Source organism: Athene noctua, chromosome 20, assembly GCF_965140245.1.
Source record: "Athene noctua chromosome 20, bAthNoc1.hap1.1, whole genome shotgun sequence".
Taxonomy (NCBI): Eukaryota; Metazoa; Chordata; class Aves; order Strigiformes; family Strigidae; genus Athene; species Athene noctua.
In genome coordinates, this window is record NC_134056.1 from 1,081,107 (window position 1) to 1,094,298 (window position 13,192).

General features: G+C 46.3%; 1 protein-coding gene across 4 annotated transcripts in view; it reads right to left on the bottom strand.

The window, feature by feature from the left end:
- GAPVD1 (GTPase activating protein and VPS9 domains 1) overlaps nt 1-13,070 on the bottom strand; it is a 30,093-nt gene extending 17,023 nt beyond the window's left edge. For 2 of the 4 annotated variants that reach the window (XM_074923551.1, XM_074923549.1), the window contains exons 1-8: nt 13,010-13,070; nt 6,339-6,554; nt 5,110-5,953; nt 3,767-3,853; nt 2,648-2,782; nt 2,337-2,526; nt 1,344-1,424; nt 383-543 (exon numbers count right to left, since the gene is read on the bottom strand). In XM_074923551.1, coding sequence (XP_074779652.1) covers nt 383-543; nt 1,344-1,424; nt 2,337-2,526; nt 2,648-2,782; nt 3,767-3,853; nt 5,110-5,953; nt 6,339-6,523 — 1,683 coding nt within the window. In that variant the 5' untranslated portion in view covers nt 6,524-6,554; nt 13,010-13,070. The remainder of the gene's footprint in view (nt 1-382; nt 544-1,343; nt 1,425-2,336; nt 2,527-2,647; nt 2,783-3,766; nt 3,854-5,109; nt 5,954-6,338; nt 6,555-13,009) is intronic. The other 2 variants (XM_074923553.1, XM_074923552.1) reach the window with 1 other exon arrangement.
- Between the last annotated feature and the right edge of the window lie 122 nt (nt 13,071-13,192).

Here is a 13,192-nt window from a genome sequence, read left to right on the forward strand (position 1 = left end):
CTGTCAGTCACCTGGGCCACTTCATCCAAAGGCAGGGCACGCAGAGAGAGAACCGAACCAGCTTCGTCAGGCTCGGAAACAACAGCCCAGGTCTGCTCTTAAGTGTGCTAGATGACACAGCCTCCTCATAAATCTGCCAGGTTCATTTTTCCTGCCTTAATATACTGCTTTTGGTACCTTGCAGATATACGAAGTGAGGGGAAAAAAACATCTAAAAAGGGAAATTTGAAAGCTACAACCCCCAAGTTCAATAAAATGAAATAAGGATTTTAATTCCCACTCTGCATTTATTGCCCACAATTAGTGTCACAACTGTTCTGCTACTACAGAACACAGAGGCTGCACTTTTCAAAATATCCGAGAGGTGACAGTTTTCACATACCTCATTTTCTGACATCATTCCTGGAGTAATCTGTGGGCCTGTCCCCAAAGAAATCACCAGCACTTCTTCCGGCTGAACTTCTGGAATAGTCTCCTGGGAGGATCCTTCATGATCGCCGTGCTGATCCATTAGAATATTCGATCTACTTCTGCTGCGAGTTGCTAAGAAAATATTTTGAAATATCCACATTAGAAAGCTCTCCTTTGTTTAAGGGGGAAGAAAAGACAATATGATGGAAATACAAAATGGCAATGTTTTGAATTAATAATACATACTAAATAAACTTAAAAATGAAGAGTCGTATTACACTTTCAGAGGTAGAACTAGTTAAATTTGAGTACTGAACTGCGAAAGAGCAAACTTTCAACATAAAAGTTTAGAGAAACAACGTATACTGTGTCCTGTTTGCCTGCATGAGTTCAGTTTATTCCAGCCACAGAAAGACCCATAATAAACTGAGTACATGAGAACAAAAAAAGTCTACGTTCCTGTGGTTTATAACTCTAATTTATTTAGAAGGTTTTTTCCTCCTAAAATGCAGGGAAACCTTATTCTAACAGGTGTCTCATACCCAGACACACAATTCAACATCGGGTTGATTATTTTGTGACTCTTTATTAGTCTTTCAAGTAGCCTCACATTCCCACATTTGGCACCGTGGAAGGAAAAACACCCACGTGGAATTAAGATTTCTAAGTACGGCAGCGTGACGCCAGTTATTTCTTTGTTTGATCTGGGGAGAGCAAGGCAAGTGTGCAGAAGTCACAGCCAAATTCTGATTATCACACAAAGGCACACATGTTTTTAAAAACTACATGTACATGGGAAATGAGTCTCGTACAGAAATCGATGAAGAAATCTGAAAAAGCAACTGATCGCCAAAGTAAACCAAAGGCATGCTGAAGTCATGAGTTATAAGTACAGATTTCACAGAAAAGAATGGAAAGAGGGCATTACCCACCAAAAGGGGTTACTAGAGTTATATGAGCTGAAAGATTGGTAGCAGAAGTATCCCAGGCAGTAATGGCTGCCAATTGCTGTCCTGGATTTCGAAAGCATTAAAATGAAACAAAAGAAATAAAAACTTTGAGCAAAAAGCTATTTTATACCATAAAATAAACGCTGCTGTGCCACTACTGCATAGGTGTAAGACCAGAACCATTCAGAAGCAGAGTTAAAGCAACATGGGATAGGTTTGTTTTGGGGTTGGTTTTGGGGGGGTTTTGCCACTTATAGGGCTCTACATGTTTCATCCTGTAACACGCTAACACCAAATCTCACAAATAAAAATATCCCACGTGGTCATGTATGTAAATATACAGTGAAGAAGAGCACAACACTTCCTATTTTAAGAGAAAGTATTATTGAAATGGAGAACTTCAAGACCCAGAAATCTCATTCAAAAAGAGGACAAAAACCCAACAAACATAAAATTGCATTGCACCATACTAACAGTTGGAATGAGCCTGGGCAAATAATGGAGAAAGGAGAAAGCTTCTCTTCTCAGCACGTACTCTTAAAAGTTCTGCTCTTGCTTTTTCATCCTCCTCCACACTTGCTCTTTACTGAGACAGAAAAGTTTTAAACTTATTCTATCCCACTAACGAAATGTGATTGCTTCCATCTTACCACCTTCCTCAGCAATCCTCCCTCCTAGACCTGCTTCCCACCCTCACACTCCCTTTATTACACACTGCACTCACTACTGTGGCTGCCAACCACCCCAGCGCTTTTCCCAAGTTCAATCCAGAGCGCTGAAGCTCACGTACTTGCATCAGAAAGGAAGGAAGTTACCTGGCTCTCTATGCAAAAGAAAATTCTTCACCCTCTACACAGAAAAAGTAGGAACTGAAGGTGTAGTCACAGAGCAGCCCCAAGAGATGACTGAAAAAATGGCACAGAAAATGTATCAAGGTATCAGAAATCAGGCAAGGAGTCTGCTTGCTCTCCTTACCTATTGGTAATCGATTTTTTTTGTTAGCTGGAGTAGTTGCAGGAGAAAGCTGTGGGGTATTATATGGAGTCATTTCAAGGCTGCTGCTCTTCCCTGGTTTGTTCTGGGGTAAGTTTGCCAGCAAGTTTTCTAAAGCCATCCGATCTTCCTTAAGCTGATCACTCGACATCACATTCCGCATAAAGCCAACCTAAAAATGTACAGTTAGTGTTGGTAAGAACTGCAGCATAAATCATCAACCCTGTTTACCCTATCTGTAAACACAGGGCGACGAGTTTATACTCCTCCTGTTTAAGAAGGCAAGGTATTACCAGAGTAGTTAGCTGGCTGTACGTCATGTACACCACGGTTCTACTCAACCCCTCCAGAAGGTTGACAGAAGACATCGGAGGAGTTTCAACTGCACGCCCATCAATAACTACATCCAGGAAAGCAGCGACACAGCTCTGCGAAGAGAAGAAATATTTTAAATGAGACACCACTTGCTAGAGTTTGGAAAGAACATAAGTTACAACAAGAGTTTAGTAGTTTACATAACGATGTAAGTTTTCCTTCCTACTTTCAAAATCGTAGGATAAAATACCACGTATCATTAAAACCACTGAAGAGCAAGCAAGGAAAGCCTGCAGTTAGTTTTAGTGTTTCCTTCATTCCTTTTCTGCAATCAAAAGTGTTACTTAAGTTTCTCCTTACATTTTTTAAAAAAATTTAAACTGTTTTACAGCCATTAAACTGCCCCTTCCTGAAGAATGTGCTGAGCATAGACTAAAAGTGAAATAAGGAAGCAACACACAATATCACTTTCTAATCTGATTGAATATTACTTGTATAAATATGTAACTTTGGATGCTGACTGTGTAACAATTATAATTAGCAAAAACCTGGAAGTTACACAATAAATCAAGAGGTTTTCAAGCATATGACAATAGATCAAAGTTCATTAGTGGCACTGTTCCTCCAAGGAAGCCAACCTCAGTATTGCTACGGATGATTCATGCTAACAAAGGAAAAGCTGAACAGAAAAGCAAAACTATGGGAAAAAGGAACAGAAGCTACTTGCACTAACAAATTACTTGGTGTTAAACCAGATTCCATACAAAAGTTATCTTCAGATCAAAGTGTTTTCTTTAGGTTCAGCATAAAATCCACAGATGGCACTTCAGCATCTCAGTTTAAAAGGTAACTTGCTTTTATCCCTCTTTTCTATTTTCTTTTAAGAAGTATTATGTCAGAGTACAAGCAAGAACCCCAACCCCTTGTTCTAGTACTCAAGATTTTGTTCACAGCTTTCTGTAGAATTTAATCTGCTTTTCAGTACACATAACTTGGAAGTTAAATGCTTACTAAGTCCTTTGCAACATCTGAAAAAAGAGGCTGCAGAAGGATGAAGCAAACACATAAGTCTTAACTTTTTGTGTCTGGATTCTTACTTTGTCAAATTTAGCAAGGTTGCTCTTCAAACGTGGATCTCCCTCTTCAGAACCTGTCATTGCTAATTGCTGCAGAAGCCTCCCAACCTGAAATGAAGAAGCAGTATGAAGAATAAGCATTTCAAAACAGCATGGTGGATCTGATTATAAAAAAACTCCTCCATTATGATTTTTTTTTTTTTTTTTTCATTTAATACTCTGAGAAATAATTCTGAGTGGACAGAGCCTTGTACTTGCTTTCACGGCAGAAAAAATATAAGGAGCTTTAGAAAAAAAGCAGTCATTGCGTTTAACAAGAAAATCTGCACACGCAGTATGCTGCGAGCATCCATACTTCCCCCCCGCCCGGGAACAAAGCATGTTTTGCTTTTACAACATGTCAGAATTGAGAGTTGAATCCAGGTCATCTTAAATGTATATATTACTGAGAATAGACTGAAGGAAAAAAAAAAAACAAAAAAAAAAAATCACAAGAGGGCTAACCCTTGTTTCAGAGCATAAATTCCTTATTAAAACTGAGAGTTGTTTTGCAGCTGGAGATTCAAGAGTCGCCCCCTGCAAGCTCTGCGGCACCACCCAAGCGGTGACACGGGAGAGGATTGCTGGTGCCTTTTAGAAAAGCACTGGCCAGGCCCCCTGAGTAACAGTCCAGTGAGTGAAAGCACCCAACGACTGCACCGAGAGAATCGCTCACTGCCCAGTTTACAGGCTCCATCAAACAGTGGGTTTTGTTCCTTGCGTGGGGAACATCCCGAGTCGGACGCGCAGCGCTCCGTACCTTCAGACTACACCTCGACACACCAGCAGTGAGTTGCCCAAGTATTTCCACACAGACAGAAATTTGTCATGAGGGCTGGGGAATACTCTAAAGTCTAATGAAACAGGAGATAGCTACCCACCAGAAAACTGGTCATTACTGCCAGACAAGAAGCTTTTTTCAGCAAAATATTTCATTATTTTGTGCAATACCCAGAATAATATTTAACATTATCAAGAACTGCACAACACTCCTTTAGCCACATTCCAGAATTCACCTTATAGCCAGTTTTACACTTTGGCTTCCATCCCTTATCAGAGCTTTTATAAAGTACATTTGCAACTCTCCTAAGAGATAAAGGAATACGTGCTGTCATATTTTCAAGTCAGTATTTTAAGCAAACAGATAAACTTTGGAGCACACCTTTTCAGCAATTAACAGAAATATTTTGTTAGCATTCATCTTCTAGGTAGGAGGGACAGTACCTTTACCTTTACCATAGTAACATCAGTTCTAGTGGAAAAAAAAAGGCCAAGAACATTCACACTATTTTTTTTTTTTTAGACCACTTCAAAGTGAGTCCTACCTGCATCAGATTAAATCTTGCCACCTCATTTATAGGAGCATCGGAAATTATCCCGTACTGTTCTGGGTTAACAATTGCAGGGCAGATGAAACACGCTAGGAGAAGATCTGTGCACATCGCTCTGACCTCCCCAACCTCCAGCCTGTCTACACACGAGAGCGTTTTGTACATTTGTGACACAATCCATCTCAAGCTGTGAGGAAAACAGTAAGTGTTTTGTTTGAGATAGCCAATGAATTTGTTCACCAAGGTCACCAGCTTGGCCTCATTGGAGTCAACCATCTCTTGGACTCTCTGCTTGAACTTTTCTGTGCCTTTCTCTCCAAATAACTTTTCCTGTTGTACCGGGGAGAATCTCTCAATTAACTTGTTTGGATCAGTTTCCAGGTGGTCTTCATCTTCAACCAGAAGCTGCATGATTGGCTCATGTAAAGTTGCAGTGAGAAAGAGTTTTGCAGAAAAGAGTCCTTCAGAGAACAGTTTGAATAAGATGCTGAAGGCACAGGTGCCCCGTCTCAACAGCCGCCGAGGGTTGTCGCTCTCCTTGAGTTCAAACTCAATCAGGTAGCGGAGGACCTGCAGGAGGTAGCTCTCATCCTCCTGCATGATGCAGTTGCCGTAAATCGAGGTGAAGACCGTGTGGATGACGCTCTGGGTGTTGTCCTGGTTGAGCTTCTCTCCAGCAACCAGGCAGGACGCAATAAGCCTCGGGTTCTCTCTCAGCCTGTTTAGGAATTCTCCGTAAGCAGTCTCCTGAAATCCCAGCTGCTTATACCCGTCCACAAACTGCGTGTCCTCCAGGATTTTAGCATGCTGGCAGCATTCAGCAGGAGAGGCTTCAGCACTTTAAGGAAAAACATTGAAACAGTTTAAGTAACTCTTAAGCAAACAAACTTCATAAAAGATGCCACGTGCTCAATCTATTAACGAGACTACCACCAAGGAAAAAAAGGCTTCCAGTACAGTTAATACAAATGTGTTGCAAGTTCAGCAATAAGGGGAGTTTGCTCCTGCAAACTACGAACGGAAGAAAAACACGTAAATTAAATAAAGGTAGTTTAGACAGCCAGCAAGTAAGGTTCAGGTGAGTCAGATTCCCTGGTTGAGATTCGCTTTAAAACTCTACCATTTTAACGATCAGAACAGCAAAGGATTCCAGGCACTAAGTGTGAAAAATCTGATGGATCTGCTGCCCTTCACGGAAGTTTAGAAGTTGAGGTTCTCCTCACCTTGTTATGATCAGTCTGTCCAAGTTAATCCTCTGCTGCTTGGAAATCCACGCCGTGCGGTACAGCTTCTCAGCCGTCTTCAACACATCTGCATTGAGCCTCTGGATAAGCTGCTTTTCCGAGTTGACATACAGCCGTTCCTGCTTGAGGTGGTGCGCCAGCGTGTGTATGTCCAGCTTCACCATCTTGGGCAGCCAGCGGGTTACCCAGCTCTCACTGAAAGAGCCAACGTGGAACAGGTGAATTCCAACAGTTAGGGAGCAGGTTCTGACAGCCCCAAGGAAGGGGTGAGCAGGTCAGGGACTCACACTCAGCGGTAGACGCTGCCGTGCCCCTTCCATGTTCGCACATTAACCCCCAGCCCACCACTGCGGGGCCGAGTCGCTCTTTCTAAATGCAAGGTTTCCTAATTGCCAGTCTCATTAACCCCTCGGTATGTCAGCACGTCAGGGACACCCGCAGAGGAGCCGATGACATTCTCAGCTCACGCTCAGAGCTGAAGCGGGAGCACAGCGCTACAGACCTCCCGCACCCCCCTGGTGCCCACGGCTGGTGCTTGGGGAGACACGGCCCCTGCTGCAGCTCGGGCGACACAAGCTCGGGGGGGTGAAGACGAGCCCCCTTCCAACTGTCTGGTGAATCAACAACCAGATTTCGGCACTTAGTACCGTGTCCAAGAGCATGCCCACGTAAGGCAGCACTACCAAGTACAAGGGTGTGGTTGTCTCGGGCCTGTTAAAACAAATGCCCTCCCTCATCTATGCGTAAGCAGCACCAAGCTCCAAACATTGGCCTTTTCTACTAAAACATGTTAACTAATATTACTAATTTTTAAAATAACGATAAACCCAAGGAGTATCAACACCCAGATAAGGCAGAAATGAGAAGTAAGTCTGGAGACTTTGCTCAACAGTTGAATTCATTTAGAAAAAATTCCTTAAATATTTCAGTTCAGAAGAATATTTCTTTGGGCCACAATCCAAAAATGCTGTTTTAAAGAGAGAAAACCTGAAACAATAATAGGCTTTCATAGCACATCAGGGACAAAAACCTGCATAAAATACTATTACGTCTCGATGTAACACCAGTTCTACCTTCATAATTAGAAAACATCTTAGTTACCAGTTAGATAAACAAAGAGTACCACCCCATCCAAATCAAGTTCAAGGAGCTAATCCATCTGAAAACTAACTCTATGGGAGAAAAAAATACATCAACTGCATTAACGCTGACAAGGGAAGGGGTCGAATCATGCAGATCAGATTATGTTTCCATGGAATTAATGATTAACTGCTTTATGTCTTCTTCCCCACCAGAATTAACAGCCATACTAGCTAAATTGGGAAGAAAAAGGGTTGGATGCAGATGTATTGGTAACGGACAGATGTCAGGGCTGCCCAGGGAGCTGCGATCAAGGATCAAAGCCATGCTACAGCTAAATGAGAAACTCACTTCCCCAGCCCGTAGTGATTCGAGAGGAGCCTTGCTCCACAAAACCATTCAGTCCACGCGTGAGAAACTACAAATAATGTACATTGCACTGCCGTAATCTCTCCCCTTTCAGTGTTTCAAAGATCTGTGGTTCACTGCTCCGTGGAGCAGATGATCCCCTCTGAAGAATACAGATTAGCTCCCTAATTAGGCACAGGTTTTACATTTGTTGGGTTTTTTCCGTGTGTGGGGAAAGCCTGATAACCAGGTGCATTGACAGCCATCACTTCTCCCTGCATCTGTAATTAAGTGCTTTCATCTGGAGTTTTAACCTCACAACCAAAACCCTAGCAGAGATGGAGAGATGCTGTCACAAGTCTTTACGCATAAAAAATTGCGATCTTCTTACAGCTGATGGTTTAAAGGCCATTCCTAGCAAACACAGATAACTGTGTGCATAAAGCTCTCTCTCAAAAAAAAAAAAAAAAAAAAAAAACACAACCCAAAAAATTCAAAAAACCCATACAAAACCACCCAGCCACCCTCACCAGTGGTTACAGCTCATGCAGCCAAAGGTGAGATTAAGGAACTGGAAGGACGTGCTAATTTAGATGGTTTTGACTGGGACAGTCTCAGAGAAATTATTAGAAGAAGAACCACTGATGTTACTGCCAAAGTTCCTTGAGAAACAAACAACAACTTCTCACAACAATTTTCTTTTTCGTCCCAGAACTTAAGGGCTCACAAAAAAGCAGCATTAAACTCGATGCTGCCTGCAAACGCAGTAGCAAGCAGTTATTAGGCTGAGCCGCTGATGCCAGCCAGGAGTTGCAGCCGTAAAACCACCCAGGCAGATCTGCAGAACTACCTCGTGAGACGCCTTCCCCTGTAAGGCTGTACTTGAGAGCTGCTCATAGTTTATCAAACCGTAACAGTTTTTATAAACAGTTGACGCTTTCCACTTCAAGGTGTCCACCCACGGGCTTCACATTTCTGGACAGAAAGTCCAAGCGCTTCTCCTGCTCGTGAGCAGGTTTGGGGAAGGAAGAGGGGACCCACACGGGGTGCCCCCTGTGAACAGCCCGCTGACTTCACCTGCTTTCCGAGGCCTTCGCCTTGCCAAACTTCAAAACAAGTTTCTATTTCTGTGTCACTTGTTATGAGCACACTGAACAGCCTCTGGGGTGTCTCATATACTTACAAGTAACGTGATTTCTCTCACTGTTTCACTCAGTCTCTTTCTTTTTTTTTTTTTTTACCTAAAGAAGGTTGTTCTCAGCATCAGGGATGGGCCAAGCACCCTGACAGCTTTCAGCCTCTGAGCTAGGGCTGTCCTTTTCTCCCCTGGCCCACAGGTGGGAGTGAACTCCAAAAGCCCAGTCAGTGAAAGGGACAAAGGCATCTTGGAAATAATCTACTTTTTCTGGTAAATTACAATTATCAAAACAGTAGTTAAATTACTGGTAAACTTTTCTGGAGCTACAGACAATTCAAATAAAGAAATCAAAAAAACAGTTAATACTCAGAGAGCAAATATGACTCCCACACAGTCATGTGCTAATACACAAGCATATAATCCACCTGTGCAGTGAACAGGAGCAACAAAACAGGAGGAAAGGTCAGACTGCTGCAAAACAATAGTGTACTATTTGCGATGGCACGGGGGGGTGTGGGGGGGAAAGACAGTCTGAGCTTTGCACATCCTCGGAAAGAGAAGTTACCACCTAACACACACAACTGGGGCATCTCCTGATGAGCATCCCAGCCACTAACCAGAGACTGGGAAGCACTGAGTGACTGGGAAGCTGCACACTGCTGTGCATTCCAGTTTTTTGTAAACCCACTGTCACTGAGAACTTTAGGCCAAAACAGAACAAGGCTCTGAAGATTACCACTGCCTGCATCTGCACTTCTAAAGATACTGGTCCCATGACTACTTGATAATAGCCCATCAATCGGCTGCTGCCCACGTGTCTATCTTATCAGTCTCTACTGCAGAACACCAGAAATAAGGAAAGCAAGAGGCACATTGATCTGGAACCGAACCACAGCAGGTTACCAAGTACCGCTGCTTTGTCAAGGACCATGAAAATCCCCAGGATTTTCCTGTCAGTCTGCAGGAAGTCAACTGCACGACAGCAGTTCTTACCCCGGACGGAAAAGGGATCAGCAGCTTCCCCATCTTTATAATCCTCCCCAAAAATGAAACTAATTTGGTTGCTGGTGATTGCTACTGAAGCACACCTCTATGAAGAGGAATGCCTCACTCACTCCCATCTACCAGTTTTTAAAAACTAATTATTCTGAAGTCACACAAGTACAGCAAACAACAGTGCAAACAACTTTTGTCATCACCTTAAGCTTCTGGCGGACATTTGAGAATACCGGAGATGTAAAGCAGGTAGTTTAATACACACGGTACTGCAGCAGCTTTCAGATGGGCTCTCGAGAAAACTTGCAGTGTGGTAAAGAAAAAAAAAATGAGCAGAGCAAGATGCACACACTATTACTCTCCTCAGAAACTGATATTATTAACACAGCCTGTCTTGAAAGGAGAAACTGTTGTACCACTAACAGACCTACTGGACACCGCGCTCCCCTCCAAACACCTCTCCCCTTTACGGTCAGTACGGACAGACACCAGTTGCATCCTCTGACCAGGCCACACAACACTCCACGCCCGCGCTGGGGACAAGAGCTGCAGCAGCCGTTGGCCACAGCTGTGTATCTGGTGACACACCACAGACGGCAGCGTCAGAGCAGCGCCAGCGGCCGCAGCTTCAGCGGGCACAGAACGCTGTCTGCGAGACGACTTTATCGGTTTCTCACAAACAGAACGGTGCCCACCATTCTCCAGCGACCTGGTTTGTGACCGCCACGCGCCATCCTTGAGACAACAGCTGTCTGTACACAGCTGTGGAAAGGAGACAGCTCTGGAAATTCAGATACCCAACAGTCTGCTGGGGCTGAAGAAACAACAGGTATCAAATAGCTCCTGCTGTGTGAGAAATATCTTTCAATCCTGGCAATTTCACTCTGATATGAAAACGTTCCCGTTTTTTGCCGGTTACTTCAAGACTGTTTGGTAACCTACTAGGAGCTGTGACACAGTAAAAGAAACTCAGCCCAGCTGAAACCATTTCACTTCACGATGCTCCACCACATCAACAACAAAGATTGCACGACCTGCCAGCATCGAACATGTTTTGCCCTGCCAGCGTGACAGAAGTTCGTCCAGAACCCGAGACAATCTGTGCCTTTGGTGAACGCAGGACATCGGCTGCAAGTCCTGGAAAACACTACCTATAATCTTCAGGTACTGAACTCCACCTTACAAAGTACGAGGTCCGGCACTGTGGCATACAGAACAAGTGACATCTGACTATTTCTGCAATTCGGTTGACAGAAAAGAGATTAAAGTAGTAAATACTGCTAGTACACCAGGCTCTCCTTCCTCCTCCAGCATTTCCTGCTCAAGGCTTTTTGCTCCTCCTGAGTCTCGCTACACAAGACTCAACTTCCAAAGCAAGTTTGGGCAGATCTAACGTAGGCAGGGCAGGGCAAGGCAAAACTGAAATCACTCCGTCTTACTGCAAAATAATTCCCTGCCTGAATAGCTTCCATGCTAATCCACCCCACGTGAAATAGCAATTTCTTCATGAATAGCAGTAACTAACGAGCCTTATTTCTTTATATAAGCTAACAGCCTACCTCTCGAAGTTGAGCTAAAAAAAAAATAAATCATTTTTCAGTAGGATAGTTCACCACGACCTAGGCCTTACCTGCTGAACTCCCACGCTGCAATCCCCGCCGTCCCGAAACACGCGTACGACACGCGAAATGCGTTTCAATTTGCTACGGTTCAACTATCTAATCAATATTAATAAGAAACTCACACCTCAGGTTTGTTTCTGCCCAGCAGCTGGCACCGAACACAAGAGCTGTGCGCAAGGGGCACCTCGCTTCTCGTGTCCCTTAACAGAGCTTATCGGTAACGCGCGGGATCAGCTGCTACTCAATTATCTATAAGAGCGTTGCTGTGTGGCATAAAATCAACAAAAGCATCCAACCACGTTAGAACCTGCTCCAGCCGCTCGTGATGCTAGAAAGCGGGGTCCCCCTTACGGGAGGGGTCGCACTAATTAACTTTTAGTCAAAAGGGCAGAACTCAACACCGCTCGAACTGACAAAACCAACCTGCTCCCAGCCCCTTCCAGCTCGAGCCGCTCCCCTCATCGCGACACATCCCATCCGCGGTCCGCCACGCAGGGTAACCGCTCCCAAGGGCAGAGCGTTTTCTCCAGGACGTGACAAATCTCACAACAACGAGACCCTCGTGTGAAGCCTCTGAAGTATTCTGGCACCCTCCGCGGCAGCGGCGGTTCAGACAGTCCCTTTCCGAAGAGCCCGCTGCTCCTGCGGAGCGGGTTATTTCGGATTTGACGCCCCGTCCGGGCCATTCCCCCCTCCATCCCCTTCAGCCCGCAGCTTCTACTCGGGCGTTAACTCCCGGGCCCCGGAGGATTCTGCCCCCCGGTGCAGCGGCACATGCTCGCTCTGGGAGCTGGATCCAACAGCTCTCTGCTTCCCAGCACACTATCATGACTTTGCAAGAAAAAAATAAAAATAAAAAAAGGCAGATACTCGCTTGAAGAAGTTCTCCGGCGCTAAGGGTCTCTCAGTGACAAAAAAGGGAAGTCACGGCGCGCGTCAAGCTGCAAGTTTTGAACCTGCACTAACACAAAAGCCATAAAGGAGAGACGCGGGCGACGATCACGCCGAGCGGCTTCGCCAGCGCCGGCCCAGCCCGGCAGGAGCGGGCCCGGCCCCGGGAGCTCCAGTCTGCGGAACGGCCCCGCAAACCGCCCCGGTGCTCAGCCGCGGGCCCGGCCGGCGGGGCCGGCTCTGCCGGGGGCAGCACGGCCGGAGCGGCTCGAGGGGTCTCCGGCCAACTCCGCGCCGCGCCCCGCCGCCGCCGGGGCGCCGCTCCCCCCGCGCCGCCCGGGGCGCGGGCACAGAGACCGGCCGGGCCCGGGCTGCCCCACGCGGCCCGCCCGCCGCCCCGGACCGCCGGCGGGTGCGGGCAGGCCCCGGGCCGGCGGGCGGGCTGCGGGGCGGCCGGGCCTCGCCTTCCTCCCGCTCCCCGACCCCCCCCTCCTCCTCCTCCTCCTCCTCCCAGCACCGCGGCGGGGGGATGAAGCCACAGCGGCGGCCGGAGCGGGGAGGATCGCGCCCCTTACCCGGCCAGCGCCCCGGCTCCGCCGCCGCCCGGCTCCCGCTGCGGCCCCGGGCCAGGCGCGGCGCGGCACTGCGCAGGCGGCGGGCGGGAACGGCGCCGCGCTCCTGGGACTTGTAGTCCCTCGGCCGGCGGCTGGGAGTCCCGGGGCCGGGGGCTTGGAGTCCCGGGGCCGGGCAGGGCGGAG